General features: G+C 46.8%; 1 protein-coding gene across 2 annotated transcripts in view; it reads right to left on the reverse strand.

The window, feature by feature from the left end:
- The window catches only part of CACNA2D4 (calcium voltage-gated channel auxiliary subunit alpha2delta 4), a 117,804-nt gene that overhangs the window by 63,322 nt on the left and 37,640 nt on the right, over window positions 1–16,842 (reverse strand). For both annotated transcript variants that reach the window (XM_033057445.1, XM_033057446.1), the window contains exons 19-26: window positions 13,768–13,829; window positions 13,010–13,077; window positions 12,877–12,922; window positions 11,346–11,443; window positions 9,133–9,226; window positions 8,114–8,209; window positions 5,851–5,978; window positions 2,549–2,629 (exon numbers count right to left, since the gene is read on the reverse strand). In XM_033057445.1, the coding sequence (XP_032913336.1) occupies window positions 2,549–2,629; window positions 5,851–5,978; window positions 8,114–8,209; window positions 9,133–9,226; window positions 11,346–11,443; window positions 12,877–12,922; window positions 13,010–13,077; window positions 13,768–13,829 (673 nt within the window). The remainder of the gene's footprint in view (window positions 1–2,548; window positions 2,630–5,850; window positions 5,979–8,113; window positions 8,210–9,132; window positions 9,227–11,345; window positions 11,444–12,876; window positions 12,923–13,009; window positions 13,078–13,767; window positions 13,830–16,842) is intronic.

The following is a 16,842-nucleotide window of genomic DNA, read 5'->3' on the forward strand; positions in this document are numbered from 1 at the left end:
CGAACCTTGTCACTACTGGAAACAAAAAAAAATGGTAATAGAGCACATTTTTCTTCCCTGAACCCCCCAAACATGGTGTAAACTAACACCCAAGCCAGTACATGGAACCTACCTTGGCAAACCCTCGTGCTCCTGCTGAAGTCAATGGAGGCTACAGCTGGGGACATGAAGAACTTTGGACCCTCTGGGTGAGAGTGTATGCCCCGATACTATCATTTAGCCCACCACACCATGGATCAGAGATGGGCTGTTTTCATCAAAGCATGAGAAACCAGGAATGAAGAACACCCACCATGTGTGAGAGTAGCAGAAGATGCTTGTGGTCAGGTCACCTAACGCACCTGCTAGGGACAGGGACCATGGTACCTTTAAGGAACAAAGGCAATTGAAAATTCACTTCTGTGTCTCAACTACTGTGGTTTCCTGTGAGAAAACTGGTTCTGTATCATTTCCAAAAATGACAGATTTTTCACCTTATTGTTATTGTTTTAACACGATTTGTTTCCCTATCCTCTGCTCTTTCCTCCACCCTCTGCAAAGGATCCTGCCCCTTCACAGGATGTCCACACAGACAGTATTCAGCGTAAGTGAGTGGGTGGAAATCTCCACAAGGGTTGTGAAAAACGCTGCTGACAGAAGAGAAATGGCTCTGTCAGGCCCAGACCCTCCTGCCACTTGCTCTTGCTGCAGCGCTTCCACAGAGAAGTTTCCTTCCTCGTATTTATGCTGAGTGACAGACTGTCCTGGTTTCAGCTAGGGTGGAGTTAATTTCTTCTCAGTGCCTGTTAGAGTGCTGTGTTTTGAATTCATAATGAGAATGTTTTGGTTTTTTGCTTAGTGTTTATTCTAAGTCAAGGGCTTTTTTCCTTGTCTCATGCTCTGCCAGTGAGGAAGTGAACAAAGGAAACTTGCAGGGACCAAAGCTTGGACAGGTGACCTGAGCTGACCAAAGGGAAATTCTACACCACAGAACATCATGTCCACTGTAGAAACTGGGGGGAGTTACCCAGAAGAGGTAGCAGTCTGGGTTTGGGAAGAGACGTCTGGCATGGGTCAGTGAGTGGTGAGCAATTGTATCTTGCATTGCTTGTTTTTCTCTTTTAATTATTATTTTTTAATCATCATCATGATTTACCATTAATATTGTGTTTTACTTAATTTTCAATTATTAAACTGCTCTTATCTCAAACTGCAAATTTTAGTTTGATTCTCCTACTGAAGTCACTGGGGTGGAAGGGTGAGAGGGAGGTTGGGTGAGCAGCTGTGTGGTGCTTAATTTCCAGCTGGGCTTGAACCACAACACAGATCAACTGCCTGTGTGCTTCTGCTCTAATCCACAGGTCAGGAAAGAGAAGGAAAAAGATCATAAAAACAAACTTATTTTTAAAAAAATGTTCTTCTCTGAAATTAATGCTTAGAAAAATGTTTCAGTGGTGTACAGAGGCCCTTGGTGCGGTTCCAATGCTCTTTCATTTTCTGCTGGGTATATCAGTGTCAGTTGGTATCAGTTTGAGAGCAGGTTCTATCATCCAAGCACCTATTAATGTGAACTTTGCTGAAACCATCACTGTTCATAGGTGTCTTTGGGCAGACGTCATAATAATTTTGAGCATAAGAGTGAAATGTTCTACTTCAGAACATTCCTTCAGCTTGTAAGTACTTTCTCAATGCCCAGGTGATAATTAAAGAGTATCGCTGTCTGCTAGAATTTACTGAAATCCTGGAAATTAAGGAATGCTTCATCAGATGAAGTTAATATAATTATTCCATTACCTGTTCCATCAGCCTCTTCCTTTAATCACTGTTTCCAGGTCTAAAACAATTTCCATGGAGCTACATCTTCTCTTACCCCAGTATTCCTATTCTGAGTGATTAAGTTGGATATGGTGCCAGGGTTACTGATAAGGCTGGTTTGTTTTGTTAAATGGCTGCTGTTTTTCACTTCTGAGCTTAGTGTACTTCCATAAAGGCTGAAGCCACCAGTACAGAAAATGGTAAATCTTCAAAAGCTTTGGGAAAAGCATTTTTTGGAAATAATGTGCTGCATGAATTTTCCAAAAGAAGATGCAGTCTAGTGAAGGTCTGCCAAAAGGAGTTTAAAGCTCAGATACAACAATAACTTTGGCAATCTATAGGTGTGAGTTGGAGTTCCAGCAACATGCCCATTCCACCAGCAGAAGTTATTTTTCATTTGAGATAACAATGGAGACACATACACATGATGCTGTTCCAAAGTCAAAAACATTTTCTGCAAATATTTAAACCTGCAGGGACTTCCCAACCTACTCCAGAGAAAGTCTCAATCCATAAATTCACCAGCACTGGAGATGGGAAGCTTCCATTCAAACAGCCCATTTCCCTTTCAGAAGCCTGTCAGCCATTCAGTACCTGTTCCATTATTCTCTGTTTAGCCTAGTTCTCAATACCACAAGCTATTGTGGCTCCTGTCACTTCCCTTGAATGACAAGCTAACAGCTCTCAGCTCCCACACTCAAGGCAAGATGCAGCCTTTCCATTCAAGATAAAAAGAGAAACCAGCATGTCCTACCTGCAGCAATTCCCATCTTCCCGTCCACAGACACAGACACAGCCGTGCTCACTGTCACCACTTTTGGCAGGCCACCCCCCTCTGTCAAGACACAAATACAGCAGCCTTGGTTAGCTTACCCCCAGAGAAGCATAAAAATGCAGCAGGAACAGCTTGCCCACACAATTTCCCATTCAGGACAGCATGTACATATGCCTCAACTCTGAAACATCCCAGAATTTCGAGGGCTGCATCAAGACACAAAAGCAGCCTAATGGGCTATAAGTAGATTGTATTTTTATCTTTTCTATGGCTCATGATAAAAGTGGCATCCTCAGCATAAAGGAAGTGTCCATGGCTGCATGGATGGGTGGGCGGGTTGAGCAACCTGGTCTCATGGAAGACATCCCTGCCCATGGCAAGGGCTGTGGAACTAAGTGACCTTTAAGGTCCATTTCAGCCCAAAACATTCCATGATTCTGTATATAAAATATGAAGGTTTGGCCTCCTCTCTTTTGGACATGTAGAGCTTCTCTTAGGTCAGAGAGCTGCTCTGCTGAGTGCACCATCTAAACTCTGTGGCCAGAAGAGAAGCAGGACAGGTAATTCTGGTAACACCTGCACAGCAAAGGCCAGGCTTATGCCTAACTCGTAACCAGGCCAGGGCAGCTCTACAAACTGCAGATACAGCACTTCCAGGTGCTTCCAGAGTGCACTCCATTTCAAAAACAAACTCTTCTGGGAATTTGTTGCCTGAACTCCCTTATGCCCCAGGGTCCCCCAATTATCCTTGAGCTGCTGCTTTAAGCATCCTGTAGGTCCTGGGACACATCTGTCAGCCCTGTGCAGATCTCTGAGCTCCCATGGGGCATTTAAAATCATAGGGCTAGCTAGGCTCAAGCAACTGAACCCCATCTATCTCTCTTTCTCAGTGCAGTTATTTCAGCCTGCAGTTTTCCACGTGGCAGATTCCATTTTTGTAATATTTTTTTTAAGTGATTAGATTAGCTTCAGCTGGGGCACCTCTTTGGGAACTGCCAGGGGACAGCTTGAAGGCCAGTCTGATTCTGTGTAGTCTGCACCTGGTTCCCTCCTTGCATGCTCTGTGGAAATCCAGATGGGTCAGGGATTCTTTCCTTCCCCACAACTCCAGCATTTGTTACTGCTTTCCATGTCTGCCTTCATCATTCTAGGTGTGTCCAGAGCACAATTCAATGCCTACCACAGTTTAGCTTGCAGGCTCTCACTATTTTTTGGTTTTTGATTGAAGCCAGATTAACCTGCTCAAGTGTGTCTAAAGCAGTAAAATCTTTATGAAATAAATACATGCCCTGAGCATGATCCTGCCTTTATGGTGAACCTCAAATTTCTTGTTCTAGGACAAGACAAAGAAGCAAAATACACTTAGGGTCTCTAGGAAAAAAAAAAAAAAACTACCCAACACATGAAAAATCTGGGCTTCAAGAACAGTTCTACTTGACATACAAAGGCTTCCCTGCTGCTCTTTTATTTCTGAGACTTCTGGCCACTGGAAGGAGGTGCTGTACATAAATGATTCTGATGACATGCAGCCACTTCCTCCCCAACAGAGAGCTCTTGGGCTTTTCCTTCTTAGATGATTAGAAATCCATCTGCCATGAAAACCTCCTGTCCCAGCAGGGGACTTGTGGAAAACATGAAAAGGGGATTTCAGCATCTGACAGAATTTAATAAGAAACTGGGTGGCCTATTTCGGCTTAAATGTGGGGCAGCCCTGTTTCATCAGATGATATGGAAGGGCCTGGACTCTGCTTTACAGTGAACCACTGGGTATTATTTCCTGAGCCTTTCCAGGCATATTGTGTGATCCCATGAATCACAGTCTCTCTGAGCCCAGCTGCTCATCCTTAAAGACTAATCTCCCTTACAGTTTAGGGCACAAGGTCTTCAGGGCCAAGTGCTGCTTTTTACAAGGTACCTGCAGGGTTTCCAGGTGAGTGGGGTTCTGGACTTGATTGAAGCTTCTGACCCATGGCCGTGTAAAACAAAGAACAATGCCAACTGCTTGTCCTCTGTCTTGATCCAAAAATAGCTGTGACTTCTTAGAAAGCTAGAGCAAGCCACAACCCCAATGTTTAGCCAGCAGTGACTACTGTGGCCTGGGTAATTGCTGTCCTAGGAAGTCCCACAGGGTGTCATTGCCTGGTTTTCCAACCCACACTGCTCTAAAGAGCAGATGCCATGGCTTGCAGGGGCGTAAAAGGTCCCTCCTGCCATCTCTCCCCCTCTCTCCACACTTGCCTTTTAAGTGAGATGTAAGAGTGGTGGGGAGAGAGAGGCTTATGTAGGTTTCAAGTATTTTCTCTTTCCATTCCTTTACATCCTCGTTCATCTCTTGCCTCCCAGGCTGGTTTTCTTCTCTTTGCTACTTGCTTTCCCACCCACCAGACTCCCACCACTGTGCCACAAAAAGCTTTAACAGCTACAGTGCTGAGCTCCGTGACAGAGATGGAGAGCTAGGGGCCAGGCAGGAGCACAGAGGGGATTTCTGCCTTCTGTGGAGGACTCTCACATGAGTATTTTGTTTTGCTTGTTTGTTTTTAGGCCCTTCTGCTCTCTTCCAGCCTTTGAGAAGGTCCTGGCTGGCCCTGCATATTCACAGGAACCAACACCCTAAGCAAGAGATATTGAAAAGCCACTCCTTGCTTTCTTCTGTGTTCAGTTCAAACACTTCTTTGCTGAACAAGAGATGCCATACTCTAGTACTAGGATTAGAAGGATGCAGGACACCAGTGCTATGAAAAAAGCCTTCCCCTCCACCCTTTCCCTCCACCATCTTCCATAACAAACCCATCCTTTCCTATCATGGAAAGTGGTGATGGAAACATTGACACTCTCTAAACTTAGACTGTTTGCTGGTCCCTCACCAGTGCCAGCTGTTACTGTCCAGCAGGGCTGATGTTGTTCCTTCCCAAGCCTGGCCACACCTACGTGTCTCATTCCTTCTGCAATACCTGTCCTGTTCCCTTCTCATGTTTCGCGTGTATTCCAGCACCACAAGTAGCCTGTGTTCTCCCAGCTCCTGCTTCCCTGCATGTCCATTTCTGTGTCCATTTCCATGCCCATGCCACTTTCCATCCTTCTCCTCCTCTGCAGCCCTCATCACTCATTCCTGACTGCCTTCTCCACACCTTGCAGTGTCATCTTCCAGCTGCCATCAGTGCCTTGGCCACGAGCTCTCCGCCAAGAGGGCAGGTCTCAGCGGTAAAGGGATCGGGATGGAGCAGTGTGGGATGCAAGGTGTGGAAGGCTTTCTTTCTGCTCTGTGCTCAGGCTGGGGTTACCTGAATCGTCTTCGGAGACAATGCTGTAGATGAAGCTGCCGGGGGGATGCTCGGCCGCTCTGCGGTACCACAGAGGGAAGTGGTCCATGGTGAAGATGCTTTCCTTGTCCTTCTGTGTCAGGAATTTCCTGCCGGGAGGCAACACGCTGTGTTATAACACGATGTGGAGGAGCAGCAGCCCTCCTCGGTGCAGTGCAGGGGGACACCTCAGCACTCGGGGCTTTTCCGTGGTTGAGGGCCGGCCGTGTCGCTGTGGCTGTGTCCCGCCGTGTCCCCCGGGGCAGGGCCGCGCCCTCGCTCGCCCCTGAGGGCCGGCCGCGCCTCACGCGCCCGCCGCCAGGTGGCGCTGTTGGCCCGGCCCAGGCGGGCTCTGAGGGCCGGGCACGGCGGGGGGAACCGGGAATGACACCCCAGCAGGGCAGGGAGGAGGAACCGGGAATGACACCCCAGCAGGGCAGGGGGTACCGGGAATGACACCCCAGCAGGGCAGGGAGGAGGAACCGGGAATGACAGCCGGAACCGGGAATGACACCCCAACAGGGCAGGGGGTACTGGCAATGACACCCCAGCCGGGCAGGGGGAACCAGGAATGACACCCGGAACCGGGAATGACACCCCAGCAGGGCAGGGGGTACCGGGAATGACACCCGGAACCGGCAATGACACCCTAGCAGGGCAGGGGGAACCAGGCAGCCTGGAGGGGGTACCGGGAATGACACCCTGGAATGACAACCTTCCTCACAGCCAACCTTCCAGTATCTGAAGAAGGAAGCTGGACAGGGACTCTGTTAGGGACTGCAGAGATTAGGGCAAGGAGAAATGCGTACAGATTGAAAGAGGGGAAATTTAGGTAAAATACTGGGAAGGAATCTTTTACTATGGGGCTGGTGAGGCACAGGCTGCTGAAGGAGGTTGAGGATGCTCCAACGCTGGCAGTGTTCAAGACTGGGTTGAATAAAGCCTTAAATGACTGAGTCCAGCAGGAGGTGTTCCTCCCCATGGCAGAGTGGCTTGGGAACAGATGATCTTCAAGGTCCATTCCAATCCCTTAACAAATTCTATGATTCTGTGATTCCTAGAGAGGCAGGAACTGAGGTGCTGGAGCAAAGAGGATGTGTCCTGGGAGCATGGCAAGACAGGGCGCTCAGGAGAGACCTCATGAAAATCAGGTCATTTGCTTCCCTGGAGGTTCATACAGCTTGCCTGGCAAATCCCTTTGTTTTCAGACTCTTATTTTGCTGCATATTTTGACGTAATGCTAATTCCTCATTTACGATTCCTTCCTTTCAGGGGATTCCAGAAGCTCCTCCTGTGGCATACGTGGGGGTCTGTCTCTGCAGTGTGGTGACTGTGGCTGTTTAAAGCACTGAATGCTGCTCCTGATGAGCAGTGGGGAATTGGGAATCATCACGTTTGCCTCTTGCAGCACACAGCATTCCTCCCTTGTTGCCAGAGACTGACTACTCTGAATTGTTCAGACTGCTTCTAGCACATGAAGAGTGTCACCTTTCAGGCACAGCAGAGCCTGAGTGTAGGACTCATGTTTGGGGAACTTGGGGACAGTGAAACAGCTGCCAAGCAGCTAATAACCACCACCCACATGGTCCCTTTCTGTTCCATCTGCTGGTGTGCCTCTGTGACCTGTCCTTTCCTCTGGCAGCATGCACCAGCCTGTGTATCCAAAATGCAACAGAATGCAAACTACCCTTTCCACGTCAAAACCCGTCAGTGCACACACACTTCTGCCTTGAGGGAGAGCACAAGAGAGTGAATGGGATGTGACAGATGTCAGTCACATCACTTAACGCCTCACTGCAAGGCACTGGGATGCTGCTGGGATGTGGACAGTGTGAGAGGCAGAACACCATAAATCTGCAAGTGGAGTTGAGACACAAAGATCAAACACAGCCAGGCTGGAATGTCGCTGGGGCACTGGAGTGCAGAGCCTTTGCACTGCGCAATGGTCCTGGGGATACGCAGTAACTGCGGGCATTTTCTGTCTTAGCTGACTGAAGTCAGGGAATGGTTGAAGGGTTTTGTTCAAATGAATGCACTTTGGGACAGTATTTTAAGAAAAACTCAAAAGGACCAGAGGAAGAGAAAGGGCCCCCCCACCCTGATTCTGTGAATCAACATTAATACCATCAAGGTGTTGCTTCTTTCCATTCTATCTCCCCAAAAGCATTTCTAAGGGTGGTGATGATCTCCTGCTGTCCCTTCAGAGACACTAACAGAAACCCCTTAAGGCACTTTAGGGACTTACTTGTTGGAAATCTTCTCAGAGCCCACATACAGGGCACTCCTCATGAGTCCAGCACGAGTACCCAGGAATGCCATCTCAACGCCTGCCTCAGTGTCCCTGTGCAACAGAAACACACAAGCAGAAGCAAACAGCTCTCACAAGAAGAGCCACGATCCCTGCGCCAAGGTGAAGGCCTTTCAAACTTGAAGCCACATCTCGAGACCTGGCCCAAAGTTCATTTGCAATATTACTAGGAGTGGTACTGACTCCTCTCTGCTAATGGCAACGGGTTGTTACTGGCTGACAATTAGCAGGTTTAAGACTGGTGCTCAGATTTAAACCTTGGAAGTTTGCTTATTTCCTTCTCTTTTAAAAAGACCATAACCTCCTCTGGCCCTGCTAGCTCTGCTCCAGGATACTCTCATGAGGCTCAAGTGCAGGAGAGGAAATGCAGCAGGAATGTGACCAAAGAGGGTGTGTTGTTGTAGCTATTTAAGGGTGTGCTGATAATTGGGTGTCCTAGCAGTACTGTCACTGGCTCAGCTTCTGTTAGTGTAGGGATACAAGGAACTGAAACGGGGACAGGAGTCCAGTGACCATGTGTATCTGTAAGGAACACGCTGTCTGCTGAAAGATCTGTGTGACATGATACAAGACACCACAAGCAACAGGTGCCTCACTGGAAATAATGAACTACAAAGTTGTTTACTGAAGCCAGCCTGTCAACTATCTTCCTGGGGTTCAATCTGGAGGTACCACCAATAGAGACAAGACCAACTCCCTTTTCTCCACTAGAAAAACCCTCATCAAACTAAAGACTTTCTCAAGAAGGCTCAGCTTAGTGGAGTTCACTCCTGAGAGACACTTTCCAAGCTATTTCTAAAGATATTGAGCTATTTCTATCAGCTTTTTGAACAATTTCTAGAGTTTCTTATATGCTGACGAAAGTTTGTGACTATTTCAGGCACTGCATAAACCCATATTATCTGGAGATGCATCTTCAGGGGTGTTCTACCCATATTTTTGTCTCCTACACTTACAAGGACATGTTGAGGGCTAGTGTTGTCCAGTAGGCCTCCATGGGGGCAGTGACCACTGCATCAAAGAGCACTTCCTGGACCAACTCCTCATCACCTAAGGAGAAAAAGAAACAAAAATTCAGGAGAGAAAGACAAGTTTCTCCCTAGATGTTTTAGAGAGTCCCTTGGTAAGAGCATCTGCCTGTCCAGGACAGCGGATCATTGAAGCACAAAAAAGAGGCCTCCAATTATAGGGCAGAGAAGAGGTCCTAACACCCTAGGTGGTGGAAACCACAGGAGCAGATGTTACAGCCAAGATCACAGAATTAATGAGGTTGGGAAAGACCTCTGAGATCATCAAGTCCAACCTATGACCCAACACCACCGTGTGAACCAAACCATGGCACCGAGTGCCACATCCAGTCTTTCCTTAAACACCTCCAGGTATGGTGACTCTGCCACCTCCCTGGGCAGCTGTCCCAATAATTAATCACCCTTTCTATGAAGAATTTCTTCCTAATGTCCAAAATCATCAGACCAGTTCCCCTGCAAACTCTGTGGAAGGGTGGTGCCCAAACAAGTGTGGGCAAGTGAGAGGCTTTCAAATGAAGTTATGAATTAGACCGTCACTTGACTCTTTCATTGAGCAGGCCTTTGCCTCAAATCCCTGCCTTGACCTTTTTTCTGGGTATCCAGTAGAGAGGATACCAGCCAACACCTTCCACTCAAGCAGCTTCCTTCAAAACCACTAGAGATTTTTTTTTATGGCCTCTACTCTGTCCCTTTGCTCACTGGCTTCTCTGTTAGCCCCCGTTTCCTTCCTGTGAGTCACAAACCATTTTCCTGTCCTGGTTTTCACCAGAAGCTCAAGCCAGTCTAGGCTACCAGTCTAATCCACTTTAGTCTGGAGCTAAGTAGTGATTAGGAAAGTTCAAGGTATCATCATGTACTAAATGACATGCCCCAGAACCCCATTTCTCTGACCTGCTCTGTTTCTGTATTGCCCTGCTTGCACTAATCTGTGAGAACATGGTGATTGTTGCAGAAACGCCCCTTTCAGTGCTGTTCTAGATGAAGTCACCCCACAATTTCAGTGTTTCTGGCACTGAAACTTTCTGGGTTAATGTTCCAGGTGTTCCCTTAATGTTTTAGCTCAAGTTCTCCCAAATTTGTCACAGATCTCAGGATCCCTCTCTCCACAGTTGTAATTCAAGCCTCAAAATCAGAGCCCACCATGAGATCTCTCCCTCTTCAGGGCCCCCATATCTAGGATTCATGTGTTCAAATCATACTTGTCTTTTCCTCCACAACACTTCTAAGCCTACATATTTCACCAAGTCAGCTCTCCTCAAACTGGAGAGCTCCTCCCTGGCCTGTTCAACTCATGCATGTCCTCTTTGCAGCCTACTACAAGGATAGCCAGGAGGGGTCTGCTCACATTGTGCAAGAGAGGAAGGATTACTGCATTGTTGTTGATTTTACTTTTAAAAGATTCCCATCCTTGTGCCTCTGAGGTGCAGAGTTACATGCAAAAGCTTGTACTTGGCAACAGCTAAGGGGGATGAAGGACATCCTAAAACCAAATGCTGTGAGGAATTCCCATGCACAGCTGCCCATCTCTGACCCCTGACAGAGATCCCACTCTTCAGTGGTGCTGCAGTAGCTGCAGGAGAATGGGACCTGGTGCAAGAGATGAGCAGCAGGGGGAGCAGGAAAGATAATAATCATGTAACTGTTTTTTCTCCTACATCAGTTACCTGTTGTGTTTGGAAAACAACATAAATAATCTTTGTTTTGAAAGAACCCATCTCTCCAGAGGGCACCTTGGAGGATGATGCCTGGTGTCTGTGGGAAACTGAATTGTCTCAGCACTTTTCCTGGCTTCTCCTCCCATTGCCCCCTCTAGGCCAGTCAGTCAGTCTGTCTTAAACCTGGTGTGCAGCCCCTGCCAAGCACCATTCAAGCCTTCCACTTTGCAGTATTTCCTATGCTAAGACCTCCAATATGGCTGAGTTATGTGTCAGCTTTGAAACAGAAAAAAAATCCTCTGATGGAGACAAGGATTCTCAGCTCATTTCCACTTGTGAATTATTCCGGGCTTGAGTTCAGTCCTGCCTGTTTCAGCAAGAGCCTCAGGGGTTCAGTCTGTCACCAATCACTTAGTCACAGTCCCCTCTCCCTTGTGATGAGTACAGGAAAACCCCAGCAGGGCCCTTTTAGTGCCTGGGACTCACATTCCAGGTCAGGCTCCTCTCCAGTGAGGAAACGGATGACAGCCTCCAGCTGGCTGAGCTTCCTGTGGTCAGGATCAATGTCAGTGATGCAGTAAATCCTGGTGGGACAAGGCGAAGAAACCCAAAAGGGCAAAGAGAAACCATAGTCAAACAAATGCTCCTGGATTACAATAACTGTGAAAAGAAAGTCAGCAAGAAACCTTGGTCTGCAGAGTCTTTACCACTCTGCACGTTGTGCCCACTCTAAACCTAACAGTGTGGCCGTAAGTCAAACCCTGCCACTGAACCAAACACCAATTAACCTGACTGCTGTGCTCAGTAGGGTTGCTGTGTTCTCCAGCATAAGCTCACAATGCAACAGAGCTGTTCCAAATCCTGCCAGCAGCTTCCTGTGTTATGTTGTGCAAGATGCGTACGTGTGCCTGTATAGACAATAACAGTGTGATGGAGAGACCTGAAAAGCAGAGGGTCATGTGCAATGTGAAACCACACCAGGAGCAGAAAAAATAACAGAGGAACAAAGTGTGAGATAAGGAATGATCTTGCAGTGTGATCTGGTGACAATAAAAACTGTCCCATGGGGACACAAGTGCAGGAGTCTCAGGACACAGCTTGGGGACAAGCAGAAGACTGTATTAGAAATGCTCTGTGCTGTAAAGGAAACCAGTCTTCTAATCTTACTTCCAATTTTTACTGCTCCACTGTCAGGACAAGGGAGAGGAAGGGGTTACAAGAGTGAATTAAAACTCATAAAGGGGCTGAAAGAAGTGATTTATGAAAAAAGTCTAAGAGAAATTAATTTGTAAAGTGTGGTAAGCTGACACCTGAAGTCAGAAGAAGTTGCTGTTTGTGTCTCAAGTGTGCTGCTTGTGAAACTTGAGAGTGTAATGAGAGGTGAGATGGGGTGCAGAGCTGCTTGAATACAGTTATTTTGGCTTTGATACAGCCTGGGTTCACGTGACTGAGTGGGACTGAATGTTGGGTTCATGAAAACCCCAAACCTCACAGCAATAAATGGAAAGTGCTATGCTTCACCCTGTTTCATATCCAAACCAGGCAAAACCCTAAATTCTGCTTGCTCTTCAAACAGGGGTCATAAATCACCTCCTTGTTCACTGGAAGTTAGGTCTACGCTCAGTTCAGAAGGATGCCAACTAAAAACAAACTAGAATTTAAAAAAGCATTTCAATCTCTCACCAAGCTTGCAACAGAATTCCCTAACAAGTCTGACATAGTGTAAGTTTTGTAAGACAGTTCTGAGCAACATGAGGAGGAACAAAGCAAGTCTGAGCACAGAAGACTGAGGATAAATCTCAGCTGTTTCTCAGGAAAGCAATGTGCCAAGTCTTGGTAGGGTCTCCCAAAGGAAGAGGTGAAACTCAGTTGCCTGGAGACCATCAGTCTTTGCACCCAAACAGCACTGCTTTTTCCCTCGGCCACAGAGGGTGCTGAACTCAAACCAGATTGCTGGCAGCTTGGCCCAAATATCATGACAAAGTGCTGTGTCCCTGACAGGGTTTCCAGCACTTACCACTCATTTGCTAAAGACAGGTCTGGCTGGAGCAGGTCGTGCAAACCTGAAACCAGAGAGTACATGGAGTGTTCAGTGAGGAAGCAGACACATACAGGTGACATTCAGAGCAGCTCCCTTGTCCTTCCCCTACCTTCTTCCACTGAAGTGTTCCCCAGCAGAATGTACTCCCCGTGCCCCCTGGACAACACAACACCCAGGCTGCAGGCAAGAAGGAAAACAAAGAGCTTGTCAGCAAGGAAAGGTGTCATTCCCTGCAGTTACAACCCTTACAGACATGAACTCCCTCCACAGCTATTAAAGGAAAGAACACAATCAGAAGAGGATTAAATGAGCTCTGATTTCAGCACAGGGGTCTAAGGAACCTGTCTGTAGAGCTACGAGGCATTGCTGGTGACAGTTTTTTTGGCCAACATTGTAGATTCAGGTCCATGATAACATTTCTCAAATCTCTGCCAGTTTCAAACCATTTCGGGGGGGGAATAAAACCAACACCCCCTCCCTCCCCTCCCACACACTATTTGCTTAATTTGTAATTTGTTAGTTTGTAATTTTCAGTGTATAACAATGCTGGGGTTTTTTAGAGCCATACACCAGAAGCATATACCATATTCAGTGGAAATGAAAATTTAAGCTGCATCATTTCTCCGAAATGAAACAACATGCCTTACCTAAGGTATATGTTCCGGACTCTGAATTTCAGGTAAATCATAATATTCCTTTTGAATTGACCCCAAATAATATTTCAATGGCAATAGGAACAAAGAAGTCAGTTATTCCTACTGTTCTCCTCACGCCTTGTAGCAAGATTTATGAAGGGAAGGGACTAATCTGCTGACCCTGATCAGCCTTCTGATACACTGTGTTGGTGCCACATGAGTCCTTGCTCACCTGAAGGGTGTGCCACTGATGTCCGTGAAGAAATAATCATTGGTGAGGAAGAGAACTCGTTTCTGAATAAAAGAAAATGAATAAGAGAAACCATCTGACAGAGCAAGGGCATAGTGGTGATGGGAACCTGGGATAATGTTCCAAGGCTGAGCAAAACCAACACCTCACACCTTGCTAGGGCTGGCTGGAGGCTGGGATGAATGTGCAGTATTCAGCATATCCAGCACCTTGAGACTTTCAGGATCCAGGCAGCCACTCTATCTTTCCAACAGGGGCTTCAGATAAACCTTTCTTCGTTCTAGTCCTGCACAGGCTGCAGGAAGGGGTGGGGGCAAGCTGCCCTCCCTCTCGCCCCCTCCAAGCACATGTGCTGGGGCCCTGCTGCTCTTCTGCTAGACACAGCTTTGCATATCATCATCATCATCATCATCATCATCATTATCTCAAGCAGGAGGGAGGCTCAGGGGCAGACAGGAAGGAGGGGTGGAATTGAAGGAGAGGCAGAATGGCAAACCTATCCTTTGTGTGGGTGGGTAGCCAGGGCCAAGTTCCCCCACTCCTGTTGGAAATGCTGATATTCTTGACATTTACTTTCATGCCAAAGTGGGACAAAACATTAGCATATTCCAATTTTGTTAAAAAAATAGGTTTAAAAAAATTCACATTTTCAATTTGGGAAACTGAAGACATTTCAGATTATTGAAAGCTGCTTCAGAACTTCATCTGTTTGCCAGACTGGCCTTTTCCTGTAGCAAAGTGTTGATTTCAGTAGAATGCTTTTCCAAAGGAGAAAAGTTTCTGGAAAGTTTCTATCCAAGCCTTATGCCAGTATATGAAGCCTAATATGTTTAAAATCCTAGACCCAGTCTGAGAACAAGGTGAGAGGATGTGTGTGGGAGACAGGGGAGTGAACACAGAAAACTCAGAGTTCCCCAGGGAAAGTCATGCTGCTCTAACCTGCTCCAGCTGAGCATCCCTGGAAGTGGAGTGAGGCACAGAGGGCTCCAGTTCCACAGTGTGCACCAAGTTTGTGCTCACTGTGCTGACAGGGATGGGAGATAGCATGAGGTGTGATGGGGATTCAGGATATTGTTAGGTGAGGAGGTAGCAATGGCTTAGCCCCTTTGCTCCCCTCTCTCTGCATGCATGGCAACCGTACTGCTGAACAACAGGGTCTTCTTCTGCTGGGCCAAGACCACACAGAGTCACAGAGTCACAGAATCACTGAGGTTGGAAAAGACCTCTGAGATCACTGAGTCCATCCTCTGACCTATCACACCTTGTCAAGCAGACCATAGCCCTCAGTGCCAAGTCCAGTCATTTCTTGAACACCTCCAGGGATGGTGAGTCCGCCACCTCCCCGGGCAGCCCATTCCAATTTTTAAATAACCCTTTCCATGAAGTTATTTCTCTTTATGTGCAAGATCTTCCAAAGGGCTGTGATACCCCTAAAGAATATCACTTGATGGTGTTTTGGTGGCTGTGAGTGGTACAAAAGGTATTAACCCTCCCCCTTCTTGCCTGTCTGATCTGATGATGGAGGCAGGGAGGCACAGAAAAGACCTGGCCACTACTCTGAGACCCTTTCATTTAGCAGGGCTTGTTCTGCTCCTCCTTTTTTCCCTGATCTGCCCCTCTTCTGGTGACTGCTCAGCCAGCCCCAAGACAGCTGAAGGTAGCACCACTTAGCCATGGAATGGGAAAGAAGCAGAGGCACCCTTGAGCCAAGTGGGGCTGAGGATGATCAGGCAGGACTTTGCTAGTGGGGCTCAAGGGAGGAAAGCATGGCCCTGTTGGCACAGTGACAGGATGGCTGACAGCCCTCCCCTGCAGTCTGGGAACAAGTGCATTTCCAGACTGGATGTTGTGCTAGGCATCCAGGCCTGGCTATTGCCAGAGGTTTGCCACAAATTCTACCCATGTCCTCTCTCTTCTGCTTTCACAGACACAGCCCTTCTGTACTCAAGCTGCAAGCAAAGGGATTTCTGCCCATAGAACTCCCTAACAACTGCCTCCTGTATTTGTTCCTTATTTTTTTCCTCCCTATCTCACTCTATTCTCAATACCTTGCTGAAGTCAATGTGGGGTATCGACATTTACATGGCTGACAGAATAATTTCTATCCCCTTCTCTCGGATCTTCTCTCCACAGTCTGGCCACCTCCTGCTCTTTGTTTCAAGGCTCTGTCAGACTTGGTTTGTTTCTATGCTGCTCTGCTTCATCAGCTAGCAGAGTGCAAGTGGGAATTACTGAGCTTCATTTCTGGTTTCCACTCCATGTATATTCTGATAATAGTGAAACCGTCACAGCCTCAGCCTCAGTCCCCCATTGTGCTTCATAAGGCTTCCACAGCAGCAGAATGAAACAAATAATATCTCTTTACCAAGGCTACTTTTTGTTATCTTTTTTTCCCCCTGCATAGGGGAGCAGAAGGATGTCTCTAAAATATTGAAAGATATAAAAGATATCATTGGATAACTCAGAAGAAATGTTATTGAGGGGTCACAAAGGGGTTAAGCTAGCAAAGAAGCAATCTAGACCTACAAAGAATAGATCTTGCTCTAAAAACCTTGATTACTTTTCTGGTAGAGTAACTAAGGTAATGGATGAAGGAAATAAAGGACATGCAATATATCTGAGTTTATATAAAATACTTCAAATAGCATCTCATGAACTTTTATTCCAAATAATCAATTCAAGTGGGCTTAAATAAGATATGGAGGGAGAACTAGCTGCACAACTGTAAACAAAAAGAAACAGTAAACAACAGGCCATCAAGGGAAGAAAATCTAATAGGAGGAACAGATTCTGCCTTAGCAGCCCTTCTGTACAGGGATCTATCTGCAATACAAAATAGAACATTTGTCTGTATACTGAAAAAAGTGTCCCAACAGCCCTTAAAATTAGAAAGGCTGGATGAAAAGAAGTGGGTTTCATGTGGAAAAATGGCAACTGGTAAAAATAGCTAAGAAGCACAGAAGTGAGGGTAGCAGTTCCACTGCAGCTGTGGGAGGGAGAAAAAAATTGAAGGGACAGCAGAAAGGAAATTTGGGGCCTCCCTATTCAGAAATATCC

This window comes from Catharus ustulatus, chromosome 4 (assembly GCF_009819885.2).
Source record: "Catharus ustulatus isolate bCatUst1 chromosome 4, bCatUst1.pri.v2, whole genome shotgun sequence".
Taxonomy (NCBI): Eukaryota; Metazoa; Chordata; class Aves; order Passeriformes; family Turdidae; genus Catharus; species Catharus ustulatus.